The sequence below is a fragment of the Hipposideros armiger genome, unplaced genomic scaffold, assembly GCF_001890085.2.
Source record: "Hipposideros armiger isolate ML-2016 unplaced genomic scaffold, ASM189008v1 scaffold_224, whole genome shotgun sequence".
Lineage (NCBI taxonomy): Eukaryota > Metazoa > Chordata > Mammalia > Chiroptera > Hipposideridae > Hipposideros > Hipposideros armiger.
This window is the reverse complement of record NW_017731574.1, coordinates 223,717-235,917: the sequence shown is the minus strand read 5'-3', so window position 1 is coordinate 235,917 and position 12,201 is coordinate 223,717. Positions and strand designations below refer to the sequence as shown.

The 12,201-nt window shown below is 39.7% G+C and overlaps 1 protein-coding gene across 5 annotated transcripts in view; it reads left to right on the top strand.

Annotated features, from left to right (window-relative positions):
• Positions 1 to 12,201, top strand: part of GARRE1 (granule associated Rac and RHOG effector 1) — a 77,490-nt gene that overhangs the window by 20,599 nt on the left and 44,690 nt on the right. For all 5 annotated transcript variants that reach the window (XM_019654517.1, XM_019654516.1, XM_019654515.1 and 2 more), the window contains one exon: positions 3,333 to 4,624. In XM_019654517.1, the coding sequence (XP_019510062.1) occupies positions 4,130 to 4,624 (495 nt within the window). In that variant the 5' untranslated portion in view covers positions 3,333 to 4,129. The remainder of the gene's footprint in view (positions 1 to 3,332; positions 4,625 to 12,201) is intronic.

The window sequence follows — 12,201 nt, the reverse complement described above, 5'->3', positions numbered from 1 at the left end:
ATATGTGTTAAGAGTTGTACAACCATCACTACTGTCCAACTTCAGAATCTTGTCAGCACCCCAAAGAAACCCATTAGCAGTGACTTCCCATTCCACAAATATATTTTCTGTTTCTATGGATTTGCCTGTTCTGGACATTTCATGTCAATGGGATCATACAATATGTTGCTTCATGTGTCTGGCTTCTTAAGAGTAGAATTGCTTGGTCACATGACAGGTCTTTGTTTAAAATTTGAGGAACTGCCAAATTGCTTTTTACAGTGGCAGCATCATTTTGCGTTCCCACCAGCAATGTATAAAGCTTCCAGTTTCTCCACATTCTTGCCCACACTTATCTTCTGTTTAGTTTTTTTGTTTGTTTTTATTGTAGTCATCCTAATATGTCTGAAATTGTATCTTTTTGTGATTTTGATTTGTATTTCCCTAATGACTAATGGTGTTAAGCTTTTTTTCTTTTGCTTATTGGCCAGTTTGTATACCTTTGAAGAAATGTCTATTCGGATTCTTTGCCCACTTTTTAATTGGGTCATTTCTCATTTTGTTGAATTTTAAGAGTTTTTTATATATTCTGGATACTAGACCCTTAACACATACATGATTTTCAACTATTTTTGACCATACTGTGGGTTGTCTCTTCACCTTGGTAGTGACCTTTGATGCACATTTTTAATTTTGATGAAGTCCAATTTTTCTATTTTTTCTTTTGTTGTTTGTGCTTTAGATGTCATATCTAAGAAACCATTGCCTAATCTAAGATCACAAAGATTTATACCTATTTCCTTCTACGAGTTTATAGTTTTAGCTCTAACATTAAGGTCTTTGATTTATTTTGAGTTTTTGTGTATCATATAAGATAGGGGTCCATATTCATTCTTTTGTATATGGGTATCTAGTTGTCCTAGCACCCTTTATTGAAAAGACTATTTTCCAACTGAATGGTTTTGGCACCCTTGTCTAAAATCAGTTGACCATAGATGTATGGATTTTTCTAAACTCTCAGTTTTATGCCATTGAGATGTGTGTGTGTGTGTGTGTGTGTATGTGTGTAAGTGTAATATATATATATATATATAAAATATATGTCATATATATGAGATACATATATGCACATATGTATGTTTATGTGTGTATGTATGTATATATACACACATATACATATACACATACACACATACATATACATATACACATACATATACGTGTGTGTGTGTGTGTATATATATATATGTATATATATGTATGCATGTCTATGCCAGTACTCCACTACCTTGATTACTATAGATTTATAGCAGGTTTTCAAATCAGGAAGTGTGAATCCTCCAACATATTATTTTCAATATTTGGCCACCTTGAGTTCCTTGCATTTTCATATGAGTTTTAGGATCATCTTGCCCATTTCTATTAAAAAAGGAAGTTCAAATTTTGATAGAGATTGCATTGAATTTGTAGACGAATTTGGTAAAGTAGTATATTTTTAAGCATTACAAGTTTCATTCCAATAAACTTTGGAAGCATGTAAAGTTGGAAAAAAAATTTCATGTTTATGATACTTTTTTTAAAATTAGGTAAGTATATAGTTCTTTCTTGGCCTTCCTGGACCATCTGACAGAGTCTTGGAGGTGGACTCGCAGAGCCAGAGGTACCAGCATGCGGCACAGGTCAAAGGAAGGAGTGCTCCTCAGGCTGCTCAGGGAACTCACTGGGGCCAACTCAGGGCCATGGGTCTCCTTCACAGGCCACACAGACTCTGTGTGCACAGCCTTCCTCCTTCAGCACTTGCGCTGAGCGCTTCTGTTGTACGTCGGAACTCCTAAAGCCACACGGATTATAATGGAGGGCTTGGATAAAGATAGATATGATTGCCTCATTCTTGTGAATTTGAAAAAAGAACACCTGGGAACAGATTTCTTACAAGTAGCTGTTTGATATGTTGTTTCTTGAAAAGTTGATGTCATTTTAAGAGTCAAGATTCTCTTGAACACGAAGCTACAAATGGTGGCCAGTTTAGTTGAATTTACATGCTAGCTGGGTTAGGGTTGCTACACTTTTAGATTCTGTGTTTGTATCCACAGCGCTTTTCTCATTTCTTGCTCTTCACCTACTTACCTTCCTAGGTTCCTTATGCAATCACAGACCCGTAAAGGAGGCATGATATTGGCCATGATGAATGACTTGTTTTTATTTTTATCTACAAAATAAAGAAAACAGGAAAAAAGAAAAACCAGTTATCAATAAGTAGGCCAAACTATATACAGACATATAGGTGGAAGTTTAACATAGACTAAATATAATACCCGGTAAAATACATTTTAAGGAAGGAAAATGTACTAAAATTGTAATACTCGCTATATACTGATAAAAAAGATGAATACAAGTCACATTTGACTTCGGCAGTTATAAGAGGTGCTCAAAGAGGTTACCATCAGCATAATTTTAATACAGTTTTCTCCTTTCTTAAAATGTGTATACATTTTTTTGGCACCCTCTGTATATTTGAACTATTATGTTTGGGAGAACACTTAGTTGAGGCAAGTATGAACCCTGATGTTAGCTGTGTGAGAAGAATCACACTACTCCACGGTTGTAGATATCAGAAACTACAATCAGAAATGTCAAGACATTGCCATTTGAACCTATTCAGAGCCAGGGGTGCTACAGAAGTTACCCCAGAGTGTAAGAACTAGCACACTCTGCCAGGCTTCCGTTTGAACATCCAGAGGGGAATTGGTACCTAGGTGAGGAGGAGAAGAATCCTATCTGCAGACCCTAGTGCTAGCCACTCACCTCCAGGCTCTGTCTTTCTGTACGCTGCACTTTGGTCCAGCGGGGTATCCTGAACAGACCCTGTGCCATCCTGCTTCAGGGCCTTTGCCACGGAGGTCCTTTTACCTGGTGAGCCTCATTCATCCCTTTTGCACTTGACAGAACCTATCCTACAATCAAGGCCTAACTCAAAGTAACATTTTCTAAATAACAACCTTCCTGATTTCTCTCTATCTTTGCTCATTACTCCCTTTTCCAAATCCCCTTAAAGTTTCGCAAGTGCTGCACTTGTCATCCAGGCCCTGCTTGACTTGTCAGTTACTAGTCTTAGCTTTGGAGTGGTTGGTGTGGAATTGAACTTTTTTTTATTGCATTATTTTTGTACTGCAACTCAAGGAATCATGTCATAGTTCAACTCTCGCTGTTGGACCGGCTTTTGTAAGGTTATAATATGATTTCTTACTCATTTGTAGCCCACCTTGGTGGATAATAGCATTTCAGGAGTTAATGTTCCAGAATTACTCATTGTCTTGTAACTTTCCTAACAATCTTATTTTTCCCCCTTACAGGAAATGACTTAGAGGCCTTACAATTACATCTGTGCATTCTTGCTTCAGACTTCACAATTGAGGGCCAACCCAGTCTGGAAGCACCTCTTATTAATGTTACAAGGAAACCGCTACCTCAGCAAACAGAAGGCAAGGAGGAGAAGACTTACAATAACAAATGCCATTTTTTTAAAACAAAAGCTTGTTTTCAGAAAATATTAAAGGAAATTTGGAAATTTTTCGCATTGAGAAGAAGCTTTACAGGTAAATGGATTTGGCAGGCAGGCTCTGTCAAAATTCAGCAGAGGTTTGAGCTTCCTTCTTCAGGACTTAGTGTGAAGTAATTCTGTACTACTTTTTAAATCGCTGTTGATCAGCTTGAGGGTTTTTGGGTTCTAACTTTTCTGGTATATTAAAGATACATTATATTACATTTTTTTAAAGTTAAGTTATTTTTCTGCCATGGTAAATACACGTATCAAAATATTCTTGCAAAGCAATTATAGGTAAGCATTTTTCTCAGCAAGCATATCTTTTTATGAAGAGAGTGGAATGCTAACAGCTCTTCTACAGCATTTTGGACACATATTTTTTGTCAGAGGTCATGCCTACACTGAAAATATTAACTATATAAACCTGTTGTCCTCCTCATATCTACGTTGGATCACATGGTCACCTGCCTCATGGAAATGCCTTTTTTAAAGCTTAGATTTTCAGAACTCCACTATTTTTATACCTAGCTACAGTTTGGGGAAAAAAATAAAACAGACTCAGAACCCTGACCTGCTCACGGTCACTGGGACAGTTCCCTCTCCCGTATGTATTGCTGCAGTGCCCAAGACAGCAAAATGGACTACAAGCGGCGCTTCCTGCTTGGCGGGTCCAAGCAGAAGGTGCAGCAGCACCAGCAGTACCCGATGCCCGAGCTGGGCCGAGCACTGAGTGCTCCCCTGGCATCTACGGCCACCACTGCCCCCCTGGGCAGTCTGACTGCTGCAGGCAGCTGCCACCATGCCATGCCCCACTCCACTCCCATCGCCGACATCCAGCAGGGCATCTCCAAGTACCTGGACGCCCTCAATGTCTTCTGCCGTGCCAGTACTTTCCTCACAGATCTCTTCAGCACTGTGTTCAGGAACTCTCACTACTCCAAGGCAGCCATGCAACTGAAGGATGTGCAGGAGCATGTCATGGAAGCAGCCAGTCGGCTGACTTCAGCCATAAAGCCCGAGATCGCCAAGATGCTGATGGAACTGAGTGCTGGGGCCGCAAACTTTACAGATCAGAAGGAATTCAGTCTCCAGGACATTGAGGTAGCGTATCTTGTGTGTCATAGTTGGGTAGGAAAATGTATCCCAGGGGTAAGTGGTTTTTTCCCCAAATCACCATAACGATGGTCTTCATTGATTTTCTGTTGATACTCTCTCCTTATAAAAAATTTGCGCATGCCAAGTTCTGAATTGCTTTCATTTCCGATTAAGTAGGTTAAATGATTATTAAACAGACAAATTTCATATATTTTATGTTTGTTAAATTTTCAAATTGGAACTTAATTTCCAAATAGCATACTGTTAAAAGAACAGGTTAGGGGACTGAGGATTCTAAATATGATTTTGAGCTTTGTGAGTTGACATTAGATAGAACCATTGGTTTGATGTAGAAAGTTCCACACATGGTCACAGGATAAATTATTTTTCCAGTTTTAAATTCACAGCTGTTCATAATTGGATGCATTTGATTCTTATTCAGTACATTTCTTAGGGCCTTTGATAGTCAAAATGAAATACTCTCCCTCTTTCAGGGCTCTAGATTAGAATGTAAGATCAGAAATTTCATTCAGAATAAAGGCAACCTTTTCTCCTTCCTTCATTTAGGAAATGGTTTGTAAAATTGTGATCTGTTATATTAGTGTCACTGATAGATTTTTAAAATTATTTTTAGCTGCTCAGAGAATTCTTCTGAGTTTGAGTTTTCCATTGTGCATTTTAGCAGCACATGCTAGGTTAGGCTCCTGGATGCGAGGAGGAAGTGTGTCATTTTCCCCATACTGGGGCTGAGTTTGATTTTAAGAAATCACCAGTCTCCTGAGCCAAATCTGATGATTGAGGTGGCTGAATAAGCGACTGATGTGGGTTTAGGAAAAAAACAAACAGGTAAACTATTCAGTAATACAACTAATTTTTATTGTGTTTAAAAGTGATTTTGAAGGCATTTCCAAGAGGAATTTAGAATCATTTTTGAAAAGACATAGTATTCTTGGTGTAAATCAGGGATCATCAGACTTTTTCTGTAAAAGGTAAACAGTAAATTTAGGCTTCGTGGGTCACATGTAGTCTCTTATATATTCTTTTTTTTTTTTTTATAACCCTTTAAAAATGTAAAAACTAGTTTTACCTTGTGGACTCGTCTATTGGACTAGATTTGGCCCATGGGCTGAAGTTTGCTGAACCTGCTAGTATAAATATATCACTTCCCTGGGTCATTCTCTTTTTGAATCTATCCAAATATATTTATAATTTCTGGCTGTTTCTATGATCACATTTTATATTCAGGGAAATTATCAACTTGAAATGTTTTTTAAATGACTTGTCATAGTTTATTTTTTAAATGACACATGTGAGGCATATATGTTTTAAAAATGTACTTCTCAAAAGAAATTCAAGCAAAACTGCTTTATTCTCCCACCCCATTCCTTTTCCCAGAAGTGGCCACCATTAACTGGTTGGTACATGCCATTCCAGACTACTGTCTATGTGTGTACAAATATACAGCTTCGGTTTTTGTTTGTTTTAAGTGAAGAACCATGTTGTTCTGCCAACAATGTGCCTGGTCACTACAGACACGTGGCTAGACAGCAGTTAGGGACTCTTAGCCCTCTTAGAAACTGTTGAACAATATTCGATCCAGACTGTTACAGCTATCATCCTGTAATGACATAGCACTTTTAGCTTTATTTAGAATTTTAGGCAAGAGTAGGTTGAAAAAGAAGGCCAGAGGCTTTTCTTTTAACCTGAACATTATTGAGTTCTTCAAGCCATGCATCCAGGTGCTGGGGAAGGCAGAGAGAGCTAGACCTGCTTGGCCATTTGTCCTCCAACTCTGTGGGGCAAGTACCCTTTTTCCCCAAGTCAAGACAACTAGAGGGTGAACCAGCCATGAGGAGTAGGGGTTTAGTAGGCCACCGAGAGGCCATAGCCCCTGCCTTGTCTCTTCTGCTTTCCTGGGACCAGCACAGACCACTTGAGCTGAGAAGGGGACTGTTTCATTATTGTTGTGGTTCAGCATTTTGACTTGGCTTTCCTCCATTGAAATATGACTAGGATAGCTGGAATACTACCATGTTTTTATTCATAATGGTCTAAACAGGATTTCGGAGGCCAGACTGGAAACTAAATGCTGTTGATGGGTTTTAGAATCTATGAGTGTATTCTAAGTTTAAAACAGCTGACTTAGAAGTAACTTCTAAAATGTGATTGCCGGATATAGACCTACAGACTTAACATTTTGCTTTTTTCACAAAGCAGTATTTGTTATTTCTAGAATTTATGTACTGCCACAGGCCAATAAGGGTCTTTCTCAGAATATTCACCAACTCAGAAGGAATGGCTAGGCTTTTGGGTTTTTTCCTGTTGATCTTTTTAGGGATTTATCAGCAAGGCCCTGAGAGGCTCTTTAATATTCATCCCTGGGGAAAGAAGTCTGTAGCCTAACATTGCTGAACTTGACTGGCTAGGCAAGGACTGCTGAGGAGCTTCTTAGCCCAGGACGGTAGGAGAGAGAAGCCCTGAATTCAGTATTCAAATGCTTGACCATTTTAAACCTGTGACAAAGTATCAATGCATCACTGTCCCACCCTGAAGGTGCCCAAAGCATGCTTCTAATGCTCCCTTACTTATGCTCATTGATTGACAGATCCTGGTGCCTGTGTCTAGGAACTGCAGTTGCCCACCATGTGCTTTGGGACAAGGCAGAGTGTGTGCGTCCTGCCCTGTCTGTGCTCATCAGTGACTTTGCCCCTTACCCCAGGTGGTTCACCCTCACAATCTTGCTGTTAGATCAATGAGTTGTGACTGGTGTTTCACTAGTTAACTAGTGCCTGTTATGAAGCATGGAATCAGAATATCTGGCTTTGGAAAATGACTCTGATGCTTACTGTATGGCCTTGAGCAAATCTAACATCTCTGAGCCTTGGCTTGTCCATCTATAAAATGGAATTACCACCTACCTTCCAGAGTTCTTGTGAAGATCAGAAGCAATTGCTGTGTGTGAAACTCTGTACCCAGTTAGTTGTCATTTCCATGTATATTATTACTGCTTCCAACAGTGGGCTTGAAGGGTACCATTAGTCCTTCTCTGAAGTGTAGAACACAGTGTGTACAAAGCCAACATCAGAGAGAAGTGTGCAGAAAATATTCTAACTGGAACTCCTTTAGGTAGACAAAGTTGCCCCTTCCAGAACATTTGCTCTGCTCATTTCTTTCCTGGTTCCTGAGGTAATTCACCTCCCTTTCCCCTCTTGGGTATCTTCTCTTTTGGTGTTGTAAGGTGGCAGCTTTATTACCTGCCTGATGTAGGAACTGCCAGGACCTTTTCAGTATGAAAGCCTGAGAGAACCTCTTCTACCAGTAAGTCACTGCTCTATTTGCCTTGTATCTAAAATGGGGCACGGGGAAGGAAGTGAAGGGGGTGGGGAGATGCTCATTGAATACACTTGCAGTAGTGGGGAACCTTTGGACAAGCCAATTGACAGTTTAGATAGGATTTTTCCCTCACTGGATTTATAGAAAATGGATAGTTTACATTGTGTATGAACTGGAATTTTGTCTAAAATGAGAAATGTGGTCTTAATCAAGTGCTTCATGGGAATTCCTTTATATAAGTCTCACTGACTCCTTTGGCCGTCAGTCCATCCAAAATGTGAAGTCAGGAAAAATATGCTTTCCCATATTGAATTTGTTCTTTGTAGAAAGCTTTGACATCCTACCCAAACATTTTTTAGAGTTGCACTGCACGGGACCTGCTGTCTGTATCTTTTTTTTTTTTTTTTGAGTCTAGGAGCATTTCCACTGGTGGTTTTTACGATTGTGGTGATTCCAAAGTTCTTGTAAAATACCAGGCTACCTGAATTGAGTGGCTGATTTCTTTGATTTTGCCTAGCTCGGTTTCATTTGTCCTAGAAATCTTGTTATTCTTAACTAAGAATCGTTTGCAATTAAAACCTGGTGTTCATTCCTGTAACTTGGTTTTCTGTTTATTAGGAAGTCACAGATGTCCACCACTTTTTACAAACATCTATCAATTGTCTTAAAATTACTTTTAGTGTAAATATAAATAAAAGAATGAACGGACTTGTGATTCATGCATTCATTGCACAAATATTTATTGCATACTTTATTTGTGCCAGGTACTGTTCCAGGCACAGAAGATAACAGTGGTGAACAGGACAGAAATTCCTTCCTTTGTATAGATAAAAGAGGGCTGCAATCTTAGATAAGATAGTTAGAAGGCATCACTTAGAAGATGATCTTTGAGTAAAGACCTGAAGGAGATGAAGGAGTAAGCCCGTTTGATAACCAGGAAAAGAGGACTCCAAGCAGAGGGAACAGCTAGTGCAAAGTCCCTGAGGCAGAAGTGACCCTGACTGTTGGAAGACCTGTTGTGGCTGAAATAGTGAACCAGAGGGTGAGTACTAGGGGTGAGGTCAGAAAGGTAAAGAGATCAGCCTTTGCAGGGAAGGTGAAAGGAGGGCAGGAACAGGAGATGCCATCGTGCAGTGAGCAGTGATGCTATGTCTCCCCTTGCTTTCTTCATCCTTTGGCAGCCCCGGGGCTCTGGCTTCAAGATGGGGCCTCACTGTTTTGGGAGGCCTTGGCCCCCTGGGCAGGTGCTCCATACAGGCATTCTTGAAGCCCAGGTCAGCTACAAGGCTCCCAGGAATTTTATGTCTTTAAGGGTACTATATTTTATATCTCCCAGCATTTTAGTGGTTTTCCAAGTATCACCACCTTGTAAATGGACAGGCCAACTTTAAATAAAATCTTTATGTCATTGAACCTTGGCTTTCAGTTTGATGCACTAACAAATGTCTTTTGTATACTATGTGATTACTATGAAGCTGAAATAATTTATTTGTGAGCGCCGACTGACTCTTAAGGACCTTAATTCAGGCATATTGACATTTATTTGGGATAGATATATGCCAAAAATACTGTAGAGCAACAGTAATGGAAAATATTAGAAGCTGGTTTCAAAATGTGGTTTTCATTAACCTTAATGGAATTAAACTTGCATACTTTTTTTTTTTTTTTTGCCTAAAGGTAAAATTCAGTGTTACTTTTTTCTTGTTTTGACTAGTAAATCTTCCGTAACAGATTATGGAGTAAATATTTCCTAAGTGTATGTGCCAAATGAAAATCCAAATTGCTACTATTAATCAGAAACTAGTTCACTTCATAAAAAGCTTGTATGAATCCAGTTTTCAGGCTGTTGCTAATTTCTAGTCATTCTTTTTGGCTTATTTTATTGAGGTGAATCTTTTTATTATCTAAATTGTCTTCAGATTTTAGCCTTTAGAAGAAGCTGTAGTTAAGGAGTTGGAATTTGGGTAACTTTGTAAACTTCATTGCGAACAGCAAACAAGATGTACTGTCTACCTAGCCCATCCTACGTGGGTGGAAGCCACTGGGGCCGGAGTGCATCTGCCACTCTGGAGGCCCTGGACCCTTTGACTTTGATTTGTCAAGACACACTGTGCAACCAATTCATTATCCTGCAAATTGCTAATTAAAAGGAGAAAAATAAGTTAAGCAAATTTCCTGCTTCTCCAGTACAGACTATTTCTCAGGGTAACTAAATGGCTCTAATTGATGAGGGAAGATTCTTCTGTTTAGAAGACTCTCAGTATTATTCTGTGTAGTGTGTACTGTGGTCAACAGTGGAGGGTAAAACCATTTGGTGAAAGGTCATAGAGGAACTTCATAAGGGAGGAATCAGGCCTTTCCCACCCATTTCCACTGGTCAACCTCAGCATCATTGAATATGAGACAACTGGGTCTCCTGATAAGAACCACACAGCAGCACCCCCATAGTTCTCCCCTATTCTCCCTTCTCCCTGATGGGGGTGGATTAAAAAGCACCTGAAATAATCTAATCAAGTTTCTAGAACGAATTCCTAGCCTACAGGATGTGAGGTATAGTAGAACAAGTTATATGATACCATAAGGAAGCAAGCAAATCCAAAATGTGGCATATTCTACACAGTTGACCTGATGTGTTCAACAAGTAGCATGAAAAAAAAGTTAGAAGGTACTTAAATTAAAAGAGAGTTAAGAGATATAACAAGCAAAACGAGCCTTTCGGGGTTGAGATTCAAACAAACAAAAATGACATTTCTAAAGATAATTTGGGAAGTTTGAACATGTACTAGCTCTTGGTTGACTGGGATTTACTTCAAAACATTTCAGCAAAAAGTGGAGTTGGGGAGAAGGATGAAAAAACCTGGCAAAATATTGATGGTTATTGAGGCTTTTTGATTGGTATGAGGGGATTTGTTATACTCTGCTCTTGTGTATGTTTGGGCATTTTTCAAGTTAAAAAAAGAAACTTATGACCATATGAGTATGATAGGGGTACTATATCAGTAACACCCATAAATGATTCCATTTCATGAAGGGATTTGTGCATGTGAAGTGGCCTTCTAGTAGAAAGGGGAGTGTTTAGGAAACTCCTTTGTTTTCTGTCTCCTCACATAATACTCTACTTGACTTCTGGCATTTCTGATCACCCAGTGTGATCACCCAGTGGGATCATTTCTGACACTATTTGTCTGGAGTTAGCATCAGATCCCACAGGTTAAAGGCTCACTCCCACAAGACTGTCCCCCTCCCCTTTAGACACTAATCATAAGTCCAGGGTGTGGTTGTTACCTTTGCTTCTTACCGATGGTCTGTAAATCAGAGGTTTCCGTCACCCCTTCCACGGGCTTGATTAATTTGCTAGAGCAGCTCAGAGAACTCAAAAACATTTTACTTACTATATTATAAAAGGATATAACAGGAGCAGCCAGATGGAAGAGATGCATAGGGCAGGATGTGTGGAAATGTTGCAAGAAAGAGGGTTCTTGGCTATGCACAGGAAAGAACTGAAGAGCGAGCCAGATAGTCAAGTGAAAGTAGCTTATTGAGTAAAGATCTACTCCACAGGCAGAGTAGAGGCTGCCTCCAAGCAAGAGACAACGTCAATTTTATGTGTGGCAGTAATTTTTATTTGGTAGGTATTTCACATGGAAATGAAAGGGAAGAATATTCGATTAGTTCCAGGAAACGGGTGGGCTTTTCCAAGAATTGTGGGTACACCCCGTTTTTGTCCTTACATGGTCCTTTTCGGAAGTGTCATGGTGCTGGTAGGTGTTATTTAATATGCAGATGTATTTTAGTGAGGGTATAATGAAGCTGGAGGTCATTGGAGGTGAATCGACTCCCCATCTCGGTCGTGGCCACTTTTGGCTGGTTTGTTCCACATCCTGGTTCACTAGTTTTCTGCCTCCAGCTGAAGGTTAGTGGGTTTTTTTGGAGGCCTTGCCCCCACCCTATCTCAGGAAGTTTTGTGGAACTTCCATGCTGTCTCCAGACGTGCCACCACCCTCCCCCCAGCACCTCCATGTATTCACCAACACGGAAGCTCTCTGAACCCCTTCCTTTGGGCCTTTGGGCTTTATTTATTTATTTATTTATTTATTTAGATTTTATTGGGGAATTGAGGGAGGGGAACAGTGCTGGGGAATCGGGGGAAGGGGAACAGACACGTTGCTGTCCTTTTTGTTCTTCAGTCTAGCTGTGGAGGACGTTGCTTCACTGGCCCATGTTGGTATTATCATTGTGCTCTTCCCAGG